This window comes from Aquarana catesbeiana, linkage group LG06, assembly GCF_042186555.1.
Source record: "Aquarana catesbeiana isolate 2022-GZ linkage group LG06, ASM4218655v1, whole genome shotgun sequence".
Classification (NCBI taxonomy): Eukaryota; Metazoa; Chordata; class Amphibia; order Anura; family Ranidae; genus Aquarana; species Aquarana catesbeiana.
Genome location: NC_133329.1, coordinates 132,241,353 through 132,263,100, shown reverse-complemented (window position 1 = coordinate 132,263,100; position 21,748 = coordinate 132,241,353). Strand labels below are relative to the sequence as shown.

The 21,748-nt window shown below is 41.4% G+C and overlaps 1 protein-coding gene across 1 annotated transcript in view; it reads right to left on the bottom strand.

Moving 5' to 3' along the window:
• LOC141148931 (conserved oligomeric Golgi complex subunit 7-like) overlaps nucleotides 1-21,748 on the bottom strand; it is a 72,734-nt gene that overhangs the window by 30,525 nt on the left and 20,461 nt on the right. The window contains exons 6-10 of the mRNA XM_073636823.1: nucleotides 19,694-19,776; nucleotides 17,701-17,823; nucleotides 12,275-12,473; nucleotides 4,812-4,939; nucleotides 1,140-1,294 (exon numbers count right to left, since the gene is read on the bottom strand). Coding sequence (XP_073492924.1) covers nucleotides 1,140-1,294; nucleotides 4,812-4,939; nucleotides 12,275-12,473; nucleotides 17,701-17,823; nucleotides 19,694-19,776 — 688 coding nt within the window. The remainder of the gene's footprint in view (nucleotides 1-1,139; nucleotides 1,295-4,811; nucleotides 4,940-12,274; nucleotides 12,474-17,700; nucleotides 17,824-19,693; nucleotides 19,777-21,748) is intronic.

The window sequence follows — 21,748 nt, the reverse complement described above, 5'->3', positions numbered from 1 at the left end:
CTTAAAAGGAATAAAGCATGTTCTTGGAAAAAGAATATGCTATTGCACTGACTGGAACCCAACCATCATTGAATGGGGCACATAAAAGGGCCAGGAGAATGGTAGGGAACACCAGGTAAAATGGATGCAGCTCCTCTCAACTTAGGTCTTGCAATCCTAATGCACATATGAAAAACAAAACACAAGAGGGGGCCTCCATCTAGGTGTAGCGATTTATTAAAAAAGCATAAAAGACGATAAAAAAAAAATGCACTCAATAGATAAAAATGGATCAAGGCTTGTCATAGACCCATATAGACCTCCACAGGATCATCGTGAGGCTGCAGAGCTCAACAGGCATGTGGCTAGTTGAAGCAGAGTTCTTGAAGGAAGTGCAGCTGTCAGATTTCAGGCTGGAACATAAGCATCAGCAGCTTCCAGAAGTGGCAAGATGGCTGCGGCTCCAAACAGCACCTCTCTCGGCTGGGTGAAGACAGGAAGTGGAGGGGGATGTGGCTACATGTTCTTTGACTTTGCAAAGTGAATTTTTACTTAGCTTAGGTAATGAGGTAAAGGTAAGAAAAAATCAATTTTGCAAGAACAGCCAATCATGTGAAAGGAAAAAAAAAAAAAAAAAAACAGCAATTTGTTTTTACTGCAAGTGACTTCTGCTTATGTTTTTATTTTTCTATTCATATACCCAAAATTGCCCAGATTCATGAAAGATTTCCTTTAAAGCAAAACATTAATTAATAATTATTTAAACTAAAGAAGTGGCTTTTTGATATGTGCTGTAAGTTGCACAACATTGTAAATTTTATGAGGTCTGGGATACACATAGTGAGCTTCTACTCAAGAGATCAGATCATAAAATCCTTACCTGCTACCCCATACCTTTCAACACCCCAAACACCCAACTTCCCCCCACCGCTTTTTGTTTTATGTCTTTGGACTCTGAGGGTTGTGGCCAGGTGTTCAAAATAGACTTGGTAACTATGTTAATAGCTTCACTTTATGTGTGACTGGTTATAATAACTGTGATATTGTGCACAGGGCTATCTATTTTTTTTACTCCTTAATGCCTCTGAGTTCTTCTGTCACATGGTCTATGTGCATTTGATACTTTACATACAGATGTTCCAAGGAAAAGTCATACTCACTTTTTAAATAAAGCTTGCAGTGCCTGCAGAAGACCGCAGACTCCAAGACCATCTGTCAGTTTGATACAACGCTCAACAGCGCCGGAAGCCAGGCTGAAAAGCCGAGATATTGAGTGTGAGAGTTCTTGGACACAGTCTAGAACCTCCCCATGTTCCTAAAACACATAAATGTCTAGAGTAAGATCTATCTGACTGTAAAGCACCGGTTCTACTTGTAAGTCAGGATAATGGTTAAAACAGGCAGCTGTTGAATACATGAAATACACCCATTTCACACTTTGCTTCCTTGCTATGCAAAGCAGTTTGTAGCTTTGCCCCTTTTCACAAGACTCAAACAAAAGTGCCATTGTCACAAGTGGATTCCCCCGTAACATTATTTTAATGATGGGGAATCCAACAAGAGAGTGTCACACCATCAACTGGTCTTAGAATGATCATGGTAGATAAGCGGACTACAACAGCAGTCCTTTGTGATTGCTCAATTTGACCTCACTCAAGGCAAGCCAACTGCAAAGGGCTCCATTAACTTGCTGGGTTGGTAAAGTGAGATGTCGCCAGCAGGAATTGACTTATCAGGACTGTTTTTACTTGTCCAGTTAATTTTCCATCCCCAACTACACTTGACTAGCAGGTTATTGCTACCATAGAAATACAATCGTCATGTAATTTGGCTGAAAACCAGATTACAGTCATCCCATGTCCGACTTCAGAAGTAGCTGATTAAATTGATGATGACATCTAACCAGGGTTTTCGATTTATAGTGTGTGTAAGAGTGAGATTCCCAGAATCACAAGGCCAGTGGAGGGTTTCATCCCAATGGGTAAATAGTAAGCAAATAAATCCAAGGATTTTAACTACCCCTCCAATTGACACCAATACTGCACATATATTAAAAGTTAATACAATTCTTTATTTCATACAGTTAAAAGGCTCAGATAAAAACATCTACCAAGAACATCTGTCAAGAACATTCATACTACCAATCATCCCCCATTAGAGGCATGGAGATTGTTTAACAGGGTAATCTTTTGCGATAAGGTAGAAGTGGTCGATGCATTTCACGAGAGCACCCGCTCTCAGGACTATAAATTGGATATTATGTGATTCTATATGTATTTTTGCCTTTAGAACTTGTCTCTACCGTACCTTATACAAGATAGGAGGTCCTGAAGAAGCAAGTGCTCTCACGAAATGCATCGACCACTTCTACCTTATCTCAAAAGACCACCCTGTTAACCGCTAGATGACCAGCCGCTGCAGTTTTACTGCGGCAGGTTGGCTCGGCTGCACAAATCGCTGTAGCTATACGTTTCTCCTTTAAGACGTCATAGCAGGCGTGCGAGATGTCCGCCGGGCAGCCGTGATCGCTTGTGAGAGAACGAGAACGGGAAAGTGTGTGTGTTACCACACAAATCCCGGTTCTCTCAGGGGAGAGGAGACAGATCGTGTTTTCTTACTAAGTAGCAACACCGATCGGTCTCCTCTCCCAGTCAGTCCCATCCCCCCTACAGTTAGAACACACCTAGGGAACACAGTTAACCCCTTGATCGCCCCCTAATGTTAACCCCTTCCCTGCCAGTGACATTTATACAGTAATCAGTGGCTATTTTTAGTTCTGATCGCTGTATAAATGTCAATGGTCCCAAAATAGTGTCAAAAGTGTCTGATTTGTCCGCCATAATGTCACAGTCCTGATAAAAAAAAAAAAACACAACACAGATCGCCGCCATTACTAGTAAAAAAAAATAAAAAAATATAATAATAAAAATGACATAAATCTATTCCCCATTTTGTAGACGCTATAACTTTTGCGCAAAACAATCAATATGCGCTTATTGCAATTTTTTTTAGCAAAAATATGTAGAAGATTATATATTGGCCTAAACTGATAAAGAAATTTGTGTTTTATTTATTTTTTTGGACATTTATTATAGTAAAAGTACAAAATATTGTGTTTTTTTCAAAATTGTCGCTCTTTTTTTGTTTATAGTGCAAAAAATAAAAACCGCAGAGGTTTCGTATTTAGTCGACTAAATCTCCAGTACATTTTAGTCGACTAAAACTCATTTTAGTCATCTAAAATCGAATGGGTTAAATTATAATGCATTAGTTAACATTTCTCTACAATTTCCAAACTCATTATATACTGCTGGAGTGAAAAATCTAATATGTTATTATTTATGGTATTGAGGTATTAACATGCACTACAGACCAGTGTTAATTTTGAAGTCAAATTTCAATTTAGTTTTAGTATTTTGACTAAAATGGCATTTTAGATTTAGTCCCATTTTATTCTTTTGACTAAAATGCCATTTTAGTTTTAATCGTATTTTAGTCATCTCAATTGTTTTAGTCGTATTTTAGTCGACTAAAATAGTATTAATTTTGTCGACTAAATTGTTTTAGTTAACGAACATGTTGGAATGTCCAAGTACGTCCCATGCGCTGCTTCCTGGCAGATGAATACAAATATTCCTCCAGTATTTTCATTTTTTTATAACATACTGCATTCATCTTGCCATCAATTTTGACCAAAACTTCCTGTGCCTTTGTAGCTCACACATCCCCAAAACATCAGCGATCCACCTTCGTGTTTCACAGTAAGAATGGTGTACCTTCCATCAGGACTTGTTGACTCCTCTCCAGATGAGGCATTTATGGTTGTGGCCAAAAAGCTAAATTTTACTCTCATCACTCCAAATGACTTTGTACCAGAAGGTTTGAGGTTTGTCTCTGTGCTGTTTGGCGTATTGTAAGTGGGATACTTTGTGGCATTTGCGTAGTAATGGCTTTCTTCTGGCGACTCGGCCAAGCAGCCCATCTTCCTTCAACTGCCTCCTTATTGTGCATCTTGAAACAGCCACACCACATGTTTTCAGAGAGTCCTGTATTTCACCTGAAATTATTTGTGGGTTTTTCTTTCCATCCCGAACAATTTTCCTGGCAGTTATGGCTGAAAATTTAGTTGGTCTACCTGACCGTGGTTTGGTTTAACAGAACTCCTCATTTTCCACTTCTTGATTAGAGTTTGAACACTGCTGATTGGCATTCTCAATTCCTTGGATATCTTTTTATATCCCTTTCCAGTTTTTAACAGTTCAACTACTTTTACCCACAGATCCTTTGACAATTCTTTTGCTTTCCCCATGACTCAAAACCCAGAAACATCAGTGCAGCACTGAATGAAAGATGCAAGGGTCTGTCAGAAGTCCAGACACTCATTGACATTTTATACACACACACACACACCAATTACAATCAAACAGATCACAGGTGAGGACGGTTACCTTTAATAGCTATTCAAACCCCTTTGTGTCAACTTGTGTGCATGTTATCAGGCCAAAATCACCAGGGTATGTACACTTTTGATCAGGGTCATTTGGGTAGTTTCTGTTGTGATTATGATTTAAAAAGAGTAAACACAGTTGATTGATAATAAATGGCTTCAGCCAAACACTAACCATGAGTGAAAGAAAAGTTTGTGTGTGATCATTCATATTCTCTGAAAAATAGCCAAGAAAACAAATTGTGCCAGGGTATGTAAACTTATGAGCACAACTGTATAAGCCAGCATGGGATTCAGCTTAACAGTACACTTACAACCGAAATGCCATATTTTAGTTTGGCTGGCCTTTAATAATACACGCCATAACAGGAAAGGTTTTACTTACCAATGGAATGGCACTAATCTGTATAAGAAGATGAGACTCCTCCAAGTCACCATACTGCAGCTGGAAAGGTTTATAGGCTCCATATACAGCTTCTACCAGTTCTGCCAACTTCACCAAATTGTGCTCCCCTAACACAGAAACCAGGTCACAGTCAACAGATGATTAATGTCTAACATGCTCTATATATACAGCGGTAAAATAAGTACAAGTATTTTTCTAGGTAAATATATTTCTAAAGGTGCTATTGACTTGGAATTTTCACCACATGTCGGTAACAACCCATGCAATCCACACATACAAAGAAACCAGAACAAATAAGTTCAAAAATGAAGTTATGTGTAATAAATTGGAATGACACAGGGAAAAAAGTATTGAACACATGAAAAAGGGGAGGTGAAAATAGGAATGGAAAGTCAAGACACCAGCTGAAATCTGTCAGTAATACGAAAGCAATCCCGCCCCCTTGTCAGTGCAAAATTAATATCAGCTGGTTCAGTCTCAACTGATGGTCTATAAAATGGTGTTTCATTACCAAGGAGAAACATCTCATGATGGGTAAAAGGAAAGAGCTCTCCCAAGACCCTTGTAACCTTATTGTTGCAAAACATACTGATGGCATTGGTTACAGAAGGATTTTTAAACTTCCGAATATTCCAGTGAGCACTGTTGGGGCCATAATCCAGAAGTGGAAAGAACATAATTTCACCATAAACTGGCTACAACCAGGTGCTCCTCGCAAAATTTCTGACAGAGGAGTGAAAAGAATTATCAGAAGAGTTGTCCAAGAGCCAAGGACCACTTGTGGAGAGCTTCAGAATGACCTGGAATTAGTAGGTACAATTATTTCAAAGAAAATAATAAGTAATGCACTCAACCGTCATGGCAAGTATGCACGCTCACCACGCAAGACTCCATTGCTGAAGAAAAAGCATGTTGAAGTTTGTTTAAAGTTTGCTGCACAACATTTAGACATGCCTGGGAGAATATAGTCTGGTCAGATGAGACCAAAACTGAACTCTTTCAATGCCATAATGCCATAATACAAGCCATGTTTGGAGGTCAAATGGCACTGCACATCACCCCAAAAACACCATACCAACAGTCAAGCTTGGAGGTGGGAATATCATGGTCTGGGGCAGGGTCTACGGTACTGGAAAAAAAAAAAAAAAAAAACTTCATATCATTGACAGAAGGATGAATGGAAAAAAGTACCAAGACATTCTTGATAAAAATCTGTTGCCATCTACCAGGATGATGAAGATAAAATGAAGGTGGACATTTCAGACAATGATCCCAAACACAAAGCCAAGGAAACTTTCAATTGGTTTCAAAGAAAGAAAATAAAGCTGCTAGAATGGCCCAGCCAATCCCCTGACTTGAACCCAATAGAAAATCTATGGAAAGGACTAAAGATCAAAGTTCATAGAAGAGGCCCATGGAACGTTCAAGATTTGAAGACTGTGTAGAAGAATGGGCCAAAATCACACCTGAGCAATGCATGTGACTAGTTTCTCCATACAGGAGGCATCTTGAAGCTGTCATTACCAAAAAAGTATTTTGTACGAAGTATTAAATAGATTTCAGTTAGCGTGTTCAATACATTTTCCCTGTGTCATTCCATTTGGTTACACATAACTTCATTTTTGAACGTATTTGTTTTGGATTCTTTGTATGTATGGATTGCATTGGTTGTCACCGACATGTGGTGATAATGTATTGTCAATAGCAACTTTTAGAAATATATTTACCTAGAAAAATGATGACGTGTTCAATACTTATTTTACCCACTGTATTTGTATACTAATTTAAAACAGTTTATAGATAAAATGTATTTTTACTCTGTATTCCAAATGCTGTTTTTTAACACGTGACCAGCAGCAGATGACTAGAAGCTCCTCCTGCTTATGTTTCCCTGCAGACAGGCTAGGAAAGAGTTGGGTCATGTGACTGCTGCATATCGATTAGTAAAAAGGTACTTCAATGTTTTAATTACAGTGCCATCATCCGTATACAGCAAGAGCAGGGATTATGTAAATAAACAGTGTGCGTTTAGTATCACTAAGAGGTATGAGAAAAAAATACTGAAGTCCAACCCCAAATTTGATAAATCAACTGTTCCAGGATTCCAGTGCTCATCATGTGATAACTGTCCAGTTGGCAGACATGACAATTTACACACTCCCTAGATATGTGTAATGCCGCATACACACAGTCGGAATTTCCGTCAGAAAAAGTCTGATGAGAGCTTTTCATCGTATATTCCGACCGTGTGTATGCCCCAGTGGACTTTTTCCGTCGAAAATTCAGACGGACTTAGATAGAGAACATGTTCTATATTTTTCAGACGGAACAATTACTAATCGGAAAAAACGCTCGTCTGTATGCTGTTCCGACGAGATCAGCAGAAGGAGCCCAATGGGTGGCGCACTGGATATTGAACTTCCTTTTTTTAGTGCTGCCGTACGTCACCGCGTTGACAGCTTGAGCGGAATTACGTCGGAAAAGCCTTCAGAGTTTATTCCGACGGCAAAACCAGTTGTGTGTACAGGGCATTAGAGTGGGAAGCTTTTCTACATTATTCTTTACTTTATCATCTAATATATTAAGATTAAGCTTTACAGCAAAATAAGTTTGGGATCTTCATCACTAGTCATTAGACCAAATAAGAGGTGCCCATTGTTCAGAGCTTTCCGCTACAAAGAAAGTATCTATAGATGGCTCAGCACAGGGTCAGACATTGTCCAAAATGGAAGTGGATTTATTGAGCAGTGATATCTGGGCCTGTGCTGAGCTGCACTGTGATTGAAAGACAATTCCATTCATTCACAGAGATGAACCATTTTATGCACAGAACGAAGACCTTTTCTCTGCAGTGGGAGCTCAGAGTAATGCCCCGTACACACAATCCGACAACAAAATCCATGGATTTTTTCCGACGGATGTTGGCTCAAACTTGTCTTGCATACACACGGTCACACAAATCTTGTCGTAAATTCCGAACGTCAAGAACGCAGTGACATACAACACGTACGACGAGCCGAGAAAAATGAAGTTCAATAACCAGTGCGGCTCTTCTGCTTGATTCCGAGCATGTGTGGAACTTTGTGCGTCGGAATTGTGTACACACGATACAACAAACGGATTTTGTTGTCGGAAAATTTGAGATCCAGATCTCAAATTCTGCGTGACGGAAATGTCCGATGGAGCCTACAAACGGTTGGAATTTCCGACAACAAGCTCCCATCGAACATTTTCCATCGGAAAATGCGACCGTGCGTACAGGGCATAACAGTGCAGCTTGTTGCATGTACATATGGACATTAAGATGACAATATCACAATCCACAAGTATTTTTGGAATACCCAAAAGAGCAGACCACACAGCCAAGGCTCAATGGGGAGAATAGAAAAATCACATAAATTAGAAAACTTCCTTTTGTAACCCTTTATAAACCCATGCTGGAGGTGTGTGAATAGTGCAGAGCTTTTTGAAGACCTAATCAACAATGGTAACCGATGCATGGGCCAACACAGGTGTCAGGGGACAGCGACAGATTAAGGCAGAATGGGGCACTAGGCAAGGAACAGCTTTACCCTCCATCCCTTTGATTGATATTGATAAGGAATGCAATAGGCACAAAGAGTCACACCATTTCCACTGTCCGAACTGGTATGCCCCCCCAAATCAAACACCAAGTGTATTCTCCCTTGTGAATTGACAGTCAGGTTCACTTTTTATCCACCAGGTTTACTGCATAAGAATGAGGTTGCATCTCCACCCCCTTTTCATGCTTGAATGCCTGCAGTCCTTATAGCTGTGTTATCTAAAACATTGCTTTCCTGTATAGCACATGAAACTTTTCCTTTGCCGCTGTTTTAGTTAATTATATCTTTCTAAACTGCTACTGCTAATATAAATCTGCTTAAAATGTGACTCATGCACACCCATTCACTTACTGCAGACATATGTTGTAATTCAGGCAACACAGCATTCAGTAAAAGCCTTGTGTAAATTGCTAATGTCAGCAAAAAAGATAAGGTGGAGGCAAAGAATGTCAGCATAGAAGGAAGCTTGAATTAAAAGAAAATAGGGCTGCTTCCGGTGGCAACCAACTGAGCATTTCCATTTGCTTGATTACCTAGTAGATTTATGTCAACCAAGCCTGTCATGAGTTTACAACTTGAGGTAGCCAAAAACGGCCAGATTGGGTGATGTATCATGTTTTTTTGAACTACTATGCTCTACTTTAACTGCACATTCAGTCCAATCTGTTTTTTGAGGTCAGGCACTGATGTGGACAAGAAGGCCTGGCTCGCAGGCTCAGCTCTAATTTATCCCAAAGGTGTTCTATTGGGTTGAGGTCAGGACTCTGTGCAGGCCGGTCAAGTTCCTCCACTCTAAACTCTCTCATCCATATCTTTATGGCCTTGCGTGGTGGCGAGTGCCGGCTTCAGGCTGGCAACACTTGTTTCCCAAGCTCTCTTTAGGATAATGTCGCACCTCTTATCCATGCAATCTTTAAGATGCCCCATATCTTCAAAGGCCAATTAAGTTTTTTTTGGAAACTTTGGATAGTGGCGCATCCAATTTAGGATTTTTATTCCACACTTCCCGTGGATCATCACTGAAAGGGAACAGTTTCTTTTGACTAGCCGCAAAGAAGGGCTTCTTTTCTGGGTCTGCCCACTCATTCCTCACGACGTCCGACATCACCTGGTGGACCGGGAATACTTTCGACTTTTTCTTCCTAAGACCTTGATACATCAGGTCGTTTTGATGGAAGTTATTTTTCTTTCTCAGTCTCCAAAGTCTCATATATGGCCCCAAGCAAGTCCTCTACGTCTTCTAGGGACAATTTGTACTTGGGCCCCTTCTTTTCTTCTCCCCCATCCTTCTGCTCTGAATCTGAGCTGTCGGTGGCTATTGCGCTAACCACGCTGCTACCCGCTCATTCCCTCGCCGTCTCCTGTGATCCTGAGGCGACTGATCTTGGTGAGGCTATGGGAGAGGAACTTCCAGAGGGAGCTGTTGGAGGTTTTACCTCTGCAATGGATTTTTTAAGATCCCTAAAAGGTGGTAGCCATGTCATCCCTCACGGATCCAAAAATCTTTGTGTAAATTGTATCAGTTTTTCAACTAGTCTGTCAATGCAAACTTGACATAGTGGTTCTGTGTATCCCAAGGGCATCTCGGTAGCACATTTTGCACACCACTTCCTGGGAGTGGGCTTTGGGTCTTTAGAGGGCTTTGCTTGCGAAAACATAAAACACAGGGGCCCATGGCGGTGAGAAAAAGGCATCAGCATTTACTCAGCCAGTGTGCACTCCCAGTGACACCTGAACCACCTGTAGTGCCCCAGCCTGCTAGAGACCACCACCAACTAGCCTGCTGTTCCCTATATGGACAAAATAAGGTCAGTCACTGGTGCCTATCTGTGTCCCGCTGGTCCCTGCATCCATGGAAGCCTGGGCAGATGAGAGTTCATCTTCCTCCTGCATCCTGGAACCTTCGTGACAAATTGCTGACTCTGCTGACACAAATCGCTGACACTGCAGCCACGTCCATGCCAAAAGCGACACCAGCCGGCCATTCCTGCTTTCCGCGCCTTTAAGGGGGCTGGACCAGCTTCCCCGGCGCACGCCAATGACGCCGTCTGCCCCCGGAAGTGACGCCCCGCGTCTTCCGGGTCAAACAGCCTCTGGCCGCGGGTACACGCCCCCCCCCACCAGAGCCAGTCAAGGGGACAATGTATCGGTGCCTATCTCCGTGCCTGGGCTCAGAGAGAGCTGAAATCCGGGACACCACCTGCCCGCTGCTAAGGAGGGTTGCCCGTGGCCGCATACCCGTCCTCCTCCACGCCAGTACAATGTCTCCAGTAAGGTCCACTGACCCCCTGCCGCTCAGAGGCTCCACTCCAGTCCACGCTACCTGTGCTATGGCTGCTGCACCTGCAGGATCTCTGTCCTGGTCAGCCCTTGGGAGATGGAGCCCCTCAGGTCCTTTGGCACCATGTCTCCCCCCGGACAGAGGAAACACTAAGACTGACCAGGGACCGCCTTTTAAAGAAATTAATGGCAATGTGTTTCCTGTGTGTGAGGAGGAGCTCCATCTCTCAAGGCCCGACCTGGAAGACAACTGGGGGAAAAGCTATCCATATAAAACAAGAAAAGAATGACAAATGCCAATTTTTAACAAAGATCTTGCTTCAGGATCACTGAAGTAGGGAGATATACCTTATTGATGTGTCTACTTACTGAGGAGAGGCGAGGGAGCTAGATATCTACCACAAAGGGGACCTTACCCTTTGTACAAGAAATCATTAGTTCCTTGCTAATTTTAATATACTGTAGCTATTGGCTCAAATGACACAATTGTTACGGACACGGCAGCTCCATATGTAGTACCTTACACATGGGGGGGGGGTAGAGTCAAGTGCCTACAAAGTAAACAAAGACCGATACCTTATACAGTGGACTTCAGCCAACACTACAGACCAACTTCCTATGCTAATATTGGAGAGCCAAGAACAAGGTGCTTAAAGAAGAAACGGAGCACGAAGTAAATGGAACAAAAAGGACTAATTGCACCAATGCAATAAACAAACAAGCATAAAAATATGAAAATAAGTATAGAGTTTACTTTATTAGGGATATACGAGTCATTCCTAATAACCATCAACATGCATGGCATTACTAAACATTTCCAGTTGGTGTTTGCCAATGTTCTTAAACAGGGTCTGTACTGTGGAAGCTGTGCCCCAAAAAAAAAAAAAAAAAAAAAAAAAAGGCAAGCTGAGGGCAAAGGACTAGTCACCAGCATTGTTTCTAGTCACCATTCCTTGTACTGTGTTCTGTCTCTGTGGTGGTCACACTCATCTTAGAAGAGGTGCAAGACTTTGCTGCCTCATTTGAGATCTACCCCCTCAATGACTAGTGATCTAATTATCCGATAATAAATACATTTATGACCGCTAGGGAGCATGATTAATAAGGCCAGCAATAGAATATGCAACTTTCTTTCCTTCCACCATAGGTGGAAGGAAAGAAAATTGCTAGATTCCCTTAATCAGCACAGTCAGTGTTGATGGGGGAATCCCTCCCACAGGGCTATTGTTTTTTTGCCGGCGCCAAGCTATCTCTGCTGGCAGAACACAATTAGTGTTGCTGGCTATATTCAGCAGCACTAATTGTTGTGTTAAAAACCCAACAGAGTGCCCATACATGCAGTATATATTTACCTTACCTTTCCTTCCTTCCCCCCGCCTCTCCTTGGAGTGCTTCCAGCCGAAGGTAAAAAGACTCACCCATGTGTCAGCATTAGGTCAATCAAAGCAGAGGAGTCCACAGTCCTATGCGAGCTATAGTATGGAGATTACCTACAGCTTTGCTTTCACGAATGGTGGTTGAAAGGAACATAACAGAAGTGAAAAAGTATCTACCAGTCAGGTAGGAAGGAGAACTTACCTATGCTAGGCAGCATGGCCACCTCCAGAGCTTTAGCAAAGTGACCCGTGGCCTCATACAATTCTAACAAATTGCTGAGCTTGTGCTCCGGGTTGGCCCGCTCCATGGCTGTACTGAGACACACAGGAATAGATGGTACCATGGCAGCCAGGGTCTGGATCAACAGAACCGTCACAACCTCATGAGGTTTCTTAAATACCTGTGACAACAATAAAATCATCTGATGTGATAGATGATACACACAAACAACACTTGAATGACAGCAAGACTCCAAACATTGTTATATGTTGTGGTTATGATTGTACAAAATGGCACAAACTGTGCAAATTTTAGGTAAGTTTCTCTCAAACTGAAGAGAGATAATTACCTAATAGTTTGTTACATGTTAAAGGATATTGGTTAATTTCCTTCTACAGTATCCTTGAACACTGTTGCATATGGAAAGAACCATTAGACCAGCTTTCTCAAATTTTTATAACACGGAGGAACCCTTGAAATAATTTTCTAGGCTCAGGGAACCCCTGCTAATAATTGCTATATCTACAGCTCACAGCACATTGATGTGATGGTCACTGGGAAGAATGCACATTACATCTGTGGTCAGTGGGAAAAATCTCCCCCTTACAGATAGCTAAGAAGATAATCGCCAGTGGTTACTCAGCAGAAGCTGCTCATTGCTCAAGGAACCCCTCTAGTAACCTCTTGAAGAACCCTAGGGTTCCACTGAATGAGGTGTCAGAAAGGGAGAGTTAGAACCTTGGTTAAGAAAGGATAGTTATAATACATAATGGTAAAGACACAGATTATGATTAAACTTTTAAAAAAGGTACCTCATTTAGATTCCACATGTTTATCTAAATGTGTTGTGGAGCAAGTGGAATCTAACTGGGGAGGATCTTATATTATGAAAAGGGAGGTTTCAAGGAACAAAATTACCAAATCCTTTAGAAAATTTGACTCCTAAAGTCATCAAAGCATTTTTTTTTAAAGCAAGAACAAACAAAAAGAGATGATTGGTAGAGATAAGAATAAAAAAAATGCAGCTTTTAAAGCAATACTCACCTGTGATCCGACACTGTGGTCCACTGATCTGCTAGATGGTGCTCCTCTTCCAGGTTTACAACAAGTGGAAGTGGGGGGTAGGGTAGGGTTCCCAGCGTGAAGCCGTAATGCTACACTGCCGGGTTCCCTTACCCGCAATGGTGGCAGCAGCAGCACCCGACAACTGATGGAAACATCAGCTGTGGTGCCGACATCGCTGGACTCCATGACATGCAAGTGTCCTGTCCCATTATTAAAAGTCAGTAGCAGAGGTATTTGTAGCTGCTGTAGTGATCCATAAAGCTAAAGCAGCGCTCTTGAGTGTGTTACACCCAAAAATTATGATGATACACTCTGTGACAAGTGAGTCCAGCTAAAAAAAACATGCTCTGCTGAATGTTTGTTGGGGGATTATTGGATGTGTAGTAATAAAACCTTCACTGCACCGTGTGATTCCACTCCCCTCAGAGTTTACACTCACCAGATCAATATAGGATAAAACGCTTGTTCGGTATGTCTTTCCCATTTAGCAGTCAAAATCCAGAGAGGCAACACCATCGATATTTCAGTCAGGTCACCTGAACAGTTGATTCATATCCTTCGTTAAGCTGTTCATTCAGACTCTGGTACCGCCGCCAATCTTAAATGGCTCATAACATAAGAGAAAAAAACAGTCCTTATAGTGTGAACCTGTTTGAGTATTTATTCCCATAAAATAGCCCCCCTTTCCATATTGCACTTACAAGAACAAAAATAAAAATTTGCAGCCAATGGTATAACCAAAATTACTGTACAGCATGACACGATACTCGCTCACCGATCCTAGGATTCTCGTCCGCAGTGATACCCAGGCGGAGATCGGGGCAATAGATTCACAAGCTGTATGGTCACGTCTAGATGTGTTTCGTCATTACGTCTTTATCAATAGGCGTGGCCATACGGATTGGACGTGTAACTTTATAGCCCTAGTCACTGCACAATATTAACCCCTTCAGTAACCGCGCCGGACTCCTCACTGATTCTCACCGTGGGTCACACAAAGTTCCACTCTCAAAATACTCGACCCATGCAAAGATATAATATGTAAACCCAGCAACACTGCCAGGGGTCACAATATTCATCTAATGCAATCATCTAATACTACTACAATCATTGTTAATTACATTATTATTTTCACATGACAAATAGATACACGATACATAAAATGAAAAGCATTAATCATAAAACATCTCAATAAATAAAAATACAGCAAACTGTTAAAAAGATTAAAACTCCACACGAGAGTACCTATACCATATCTAATCTTCCCATTTATTACTTGATGCATAGGTAGGATTCAAATATTAAGCATCTCAATAAGTGGTTGTTCAAACAAACAGAGGATTACAGCATGCCTTTTAGGCTACAACTTCCAGACAGCTAATGAATTTAACTTCAATAGGATGCCCAGGCTAATATAGCCATTGCGTATATGGAAAACATATCCTTAGTTAACCTAATCATACCACAATGTTAAGTGCGGATGTTTTGTTGCTATAATCTTTACGTGGAAGTGAACGAACACTCATCGTCATGACATATGTACATATATTCAGATGAGTATAAACTCTATATATACACCAAATTAGTCATATATTAGACTTAAATATAAAAGGAATTACAAAAACACCTCTTTTAACCTGATCCGTTTGTAATACACTAAAACGGAAAAATAAGCCAAAAGACATATAGAAACCAAAACAAATATTGGTTGGCTCAATATGCCTGAATAAAAAAAGTTGGAGTAATGTTGGATATAGAATATATATATATATATATATATATATATATATATATATATATATATATATATATATATATACCAACATGGTAAGGGAGATATCAAAGAGTGAGACCAGATGGATCTGTCTCATGGATACCCTCCAACCGAGGCGGATGATTAGGTTAAATAAGGATATGTTTTCCATATACGCAATGGCTATATTAGCCTGGGCATCCTATTGAAGTTAAATTCATTAGCTGTCTGAAAGTTGTAGCCTAAAAGGCATGCTGTAATCCTCAGTTTGTTTACGCAAACATTTATTGAGATGTTTAAGATTTGAATCCTACCTATGCATCAAGTAATAAATGGTAAGATTAGATATGGTATAGGTACTCTGTGGCATTTTAATCTTTTTAACAGTTTGCTGCATTATGATTCATTGAGACGTTTTATGATTTTTATTTTATGGATCATGTATCTGCCATGTAAAAATGATAATGTAATAAACAAGGATTGTAGTACTATTAGACGATTGCATTAGATGAATATTGTGACCCTTGCCAGTGTTGCTGGGTTTACATATTATATTATTGCATGGGTCCAGTATTTTGTGCCCAACTGTCTGTGCAACCCCAGTGACCTGCGGTGAGAATCGGTGAGGAGTCCGGCGCGGCTACTGAAGGGATTAATATTGTTTCATATTGCCACGCCTATTAAAAAAGTTGTAATGACGAAACACGTCTAGGCATGACCACAAGGCTTGTGAATCTGTCAGCTGCCCCAATCTCCACCCGGGTATCACCACGGACGAGAATCCTAGGATCGGTGAGCGAGTATCGTGTCATGCTGTACAGTCTTTTTGGTAATACCATTGGCTGCAAATTTTAATTTTTGTTCTTGTAAGTGCAATATGGAAAGGGGGGCTATTTTATGGGAATAAATACTCAAACAGGTTCACACTATGAGGACTGTTTTTTTCCCTATGTTATGAGCCATTTAAGATTGGCGGCGGTACCAGAGTTTGAATGAACAGCTTATTGAAGGATATGAATCAACTGTTCAGGTAACTTGTCTGAAATATCGATGGTGTTGCCTCTCTGGATTTTGACTGCTAAATGGGAAAGACATACCGAACAAGCATTTTACCCTATATTGATCTGGTGAGTGTAAACTCTGAGGGGAGTGGAATCACGCTGTGTGCTGAAGGTTTTATTACTACACATCCAATAATCCCCCAACGAACATTCAGCAGAGCATAATTTTCAGCTGGACTCATTTGTCACAGAGTGTATCATCATAATTTTTGGGTGTAACATACTCAAGAGCGCTGCTTTAGCTTTATGGATCACTGGAGATGAACTTTTAAGGCTTATGTTTTATGATTTGATTGATATTATAGCAGCAGCCTGTTCTTTTACATTGTATATAATTTACCTGGATGAGTAATAGTGTTTGCTTTAAGTGTTAGTGCATTTGTAGCTGCTGACTTTTAATTTTTGCAGGGGTGGGCGGACCTTCTCTTTAAGCAACTTTCAACCTGTATTAGAGGTACGGGCAGACAATGTACTGAGAGTCTGCAGGATCCTGGCATTGCACCCATGATCTGCTGACCATGCAATGCTTTACAATGCTTTTCAGGCTCCAGTGTAGAAAAATAATAAATGTACATTTTTTTACCTGCAAAAAGATGTGCATTATTTATTTTTTTTTTTTTAAGTGAACTTAACCCCACATAGCCAGTACCTCATATCAGCTTTATCATCGGTTACTTCTGAAGGAAAAGAATACATATTTTTTCAGGTATAAAGTGCTTTCACTTTGCAAGCAACGAGAGGGCCACTTTGTCATAATAAGTATATTCAACTGCCTGCATTCTGCCACATGACTTTCATGAGTAACTCAGAATGAGCTCTCTGTCTATTAGCCAACAGATGTAGAATACATCCAGCATTCGAGGTAAAGGAAAACACTTGTAATAAATATATGGCTCTAGAAGCTGAAGTGTGAAGGGCAAAAGAGATGTATATCTCTCTTACATTCCTGCAATGCAGACTGCAATCTTCTAGACCTAACCTCCTAAAAAGGGAAAAGGCAAAATATGAAAGAACAATGCAGTAAACATAAAGAGTGTTACTGTCTAAAAAGTTAACCTTCCCTGCCCCTCTCCATCAGCACTGGAGTCATATTAGCCGAGTGAGGGAGAAGAGAAACATTGGAATACTAGTCAGTGCCAGTGTGCTTTGGAAGGATAAATTACCTCTAATGTTGGGTGTGTGAATGTTGCTGGGTTATGTAAAAACTTTTTAGTTTAGTTGTGTTTAAATTTTAGAATGGGGTGCCCAAAGAAAATAATGCATAATTTTAAAGGGTGACTTGGCTGTAAAAAGTTTGAGAAACACTGCACTAGGTTATATAAAGCTCACATTTAAAAAAAATGGAGCAATTCACATCGTCTTACTTGTTGTACTAGAGCAGCTCTTTAATTCCCATCACTGTTGCTAAAATGCTGATTCAAAATGCTTTTAAGCATAGTGCTACTCCTTAAAGACACTGCACATTCTCTGATAGTAATATTTACGGTATATATTCTTCAGTGAAGGCAAGTCAGGTGTACTGGGCATACCTGGGAGACCCACTGGAGCTGTGTGTGCCATGCACTTATCAAGGTATCATAGAAATCCATCAGCTGTCGATCCAAGGACATCTCACTCTGACACAACTCTTGCCACACAGACACCAGCTTTACCTAATCATAAAATAAAAAAAAGAAAAGAAAAAAGTTTAGAGTCATACTTAGGTAAACTCTACATTCAAACCTCTAGCACAATGGTGGCCGTCTTTCATGATATGGGGGGTCTCAAGTTGCGGCTTTTGATATCAACAAAGGGCTGTAGCTACCATTAAGCATCAAAGACAGCAGACACACAATAGGGTATAGTAAAAGACTATCTGCATGATACAAGTTATGGCAACAGCTAGGTGGAACCTGACCCTAACAAATATGATTCTTTGGTTCCCACGAGACACAGAGAGAAGCCAGCTCTCATAAAAGGTAAATATGTGGCTGCTATTGTTACACATACAGTGGTGGTAGTAAAAGGGTGTAGCAGGGGGACCCCGTGCTACTCTGTATGATGGTGGTTTACATCATATTTTGAGAGAAGCAAGCACACTGATTATTCAGGTGTGTGCTGGCTTCATAATAGGGCCAGAGTTAGAGCTCAGGGCCCACCCTCCTGAGGGAGGTCAGTGTGTCTAAGGGGAGCCATGTGGGATGCTTCCGTGAATCAAGGTCAGGTTGGGACAGAAGAAGGCCCAAGCCTGAGAGGATGTCCAGGAGGGACAAGCGCAGCTAGGGAGCTGCAAGGAAAGACACAGAGCTAAAAGGTCAATGTCTACGCATACCACTGCGATGTCTTTGATGGTCAGGAAGACCAAAAAGGTGTTTGATGGTCAGGAACCATCACCAGTTCGATGACTGACCATCAGGAGGGTCTAGAAGACCCCAGCAATGTGCTGATGTCCTGATGAGAGGCAGCAACAGGTCAATAGAGGGCTCAGACTTTCGCAGTGAATGACCAGTCTTTACCAGAAGCAGAAGAGGAGCTGCAGTGGCTCATGCAACAAGTGACTAAAGGTGGCCATAGATGAAGAGATTGTCTTTCCTGCAACAGTTTGCAGGAAAGAAAATCGCTCGACTCCCCTATCAACACAGTCAGTGAGGGAATCCCTCCCATGGAGCTATTGTGAATGCACAGTGATTACTGCTAGCGGCTATAGTTACTGGCAATAATCGCATGCAAAATCCGACAGACCGGTTGTGCCCAACTTGGGTACACTGGGCCTGACCGTACATGGTTTCCAATCTCGTCCGGTTCCTGCTGAATATGGCGAGATCCAAACAGTCTATGGCTGGCTTTAGGCGAGTACAAAAAAGGTATTAGGTGTTTTTTTTAAGCTTGTGAGAATAGGTTAGGGTGTTTGCAGTGGGGGGGAGTTTTCCAGCAGATTGGCTTTAAAGAGGAAGTAAACCCTGATGGGTTTACTTCCTCTTTGTTTCCCTGCAAAGGTAAAGCATAATGGGCTACTATGCATCGCTTACCTGACACAGGAGCCTGCGATGTCACAGCTGTCCCCTCTGCTACGGAGCGCCCATCTTCTTTCTGGGTATCGTGGCTCCGGCGCTGTGAGTGGCCGGAGCCGCGATGACGTCACTCCCACGCATGTGCACGGGAGCCGCCACTAACGGCATATCGCCGTTAGCAGCGGCATGCTCAGCGCGCCTGCATGCCGCTGTCTACCGCGCAGGCGCGGTAGACAGCGGTGCCTGTCTTTTTGCAAATATCTCCTAAACCGTGTAGGTTTAGGAGATCTTTCTTGGACCTACAGGTAAGCCTTAAATCTAGGCTTACCTGTAGGTCAAAGTGGTCTGTAAGGGTTTACAACCACTTTAATGAGTCAGGAAAACCTGTCAGATTGAAGGCTGGAGACATAGCAAAGGGAAGACTTCCACAACATAAACACCATTTAATTTCTACACATTAGAGGGGAGAAAGAATTTCTAGTAGATGAAAACATGAACAGTAACACTAGGCCATAAAGAGAAGAGTACATACCTTGTGGCATTTATAATAGTAGGCCAGCAATTGTGGCATCCTGTCAATTTCACTGAATACCTTCACAAACATCTTGGCCTGGTCTGTAAGAAGGGTTAAGAAACATTGCTTACATCCTTAAACAGCCACATAATCTAAAAAACTTCACACAAAAAACAAAAAAACAAAACAGCACAAATATTATAAAACTGCCCTAGTGTCTCAGCCATTTTCTGCAGCTTTCAAAGTATTAAAAAAAAAAAAAAGTAGAAGAAGAAAAAGAAAAGGATTTTGTACTCATTGTAAAATCCTTTGCTTGAAATTCATTGAGAGACACAGGAAGTCTTCAACCTTTGAGTTATACTGCTGCCTATGGGAGGATTGGACAATGGCAAATAAAAGCTGTAGGCCAGTCCAGGATAACCTCTTCTACTACCAGCATGTCTCAATTTTATATCAAAGTAGAGCATAGTGCATGATCAGAAACACAGAGTGTGAGATATGTGTCCTTCAATAGACTACAAGATAATAATTTTCTTTTTCGTACTTCGAAGAACACAGAAAGTCTTTAACCTTTGGGATGTCCAAAAGAAGTAGTGGCTGTGAGATAATAACTCGACTAACATTTACAGTAAATTTTTTTTTTTGGTGAACTAGAGTGGAACTGAAGGACAGAAGAGCAATGTCCTGGTTGAGGCGAAAGGAAGGAACTACCCTAGACAAGAAAGGATTCCTGAGCCTCAACACCACCTTGTTCCTATGCAAAACCAGAAAGGGTTCCTTGTAGAATAAGGCCGACAGTTCAGAGACTGACCTTGCAGAGATGATGGCTACAGGGAATGCCACATTGTGGGTAAAGAGTAGAGAGAAAAATGTCTCTAATAGGTACAAAAAGACGGTCTCTTAAGTGCAGAGAAAACAAAATTCATATCCTATAGAATCACATGGGAAGTGACAGGGAGGATGTACATGGGAGAGAAACCCCTTTACAAAAAGGTGCTAATCAAAGAGAGAGATAAACAGTCTCTGAAACAAAATAGAAAGGGTAAAAACCTGACCCTTGATAGTGCGGATTGCAAAACCCTGTTCTAAAACTCTTTGGATGGACAGCCCAAGACTCACACTGAGTAAGAGCCCATTCACACAGGGACGACCTAGTCGCCTGACAAGTCGCCTCCCGTTCTGTGCTATGGAACCGTTCTAAGGGGAGCGACGCAAGTCGCTCCGACTTAGAAAAAGGTTCCTGTACGACTTCGGGGGCGACTTGGGGCGACTTGCATAGACTTCTATACAGAAGTCGTTTTGTAAATCGCCTGGGCAGTCGTTTGCAGGTCGCCTCGCTGAGGCGACCTGCAAGTCGTGTTGCCCCTGTGTGAATGGGGTCTAAAGTACACTTTCCAGTTCTGATAACAGACTTTGCAAGAAGTAGACTTTGTTGCTTTCAGCATCGTAGGAACTAAAGACTCAGATGCCTCTCTCCTTCAGAACTAGCCATGCTGTTAAAGCCAGTGGCATAAGAGAGGAATGGAAACCACCCTTTGGGATAGAAGATCTTTGAAAATTAGTCCATGAAATGTCTGCCAGGAGTTTTATCAGGTCAGTAGACCACATTCATCTGGGCCAATCCACCGACAAAGTGCCCAGAACTCCTCCCCAGACCCATTCCTCAGTCACAGTTGAATCCGTCTGTCCAAAGACTAAACCAACTTCCTTGATGACAGAACATTCCCCTGTATCGCTGTCATCCTGTCCCAGTGTACAACTGGGTAGGAATATACAGTTTTGTTTTTTTTTGGATATTTGTTTTGTTATATGCTTTTATAAATAAATTGACTTTTTTTTACGCTATTACACTATGGAAGCCCTTTTCTTATGTTTTTGATGTATGAGGGCACTGCAGCACCTCCATCAGCCAGGATACACCCGAGGCATCCACCACAAACAACAGGGAGCAACAATCTCCATTTAAAGCATTACATGCCCATTACCCCTGCAGGGGTACCAGGAGTTGGTGAGTAGAAAACCAGAAGGGGGAGCACAAAAGTCACCTGGCAACATTTTAAGCACTAAAGTCAC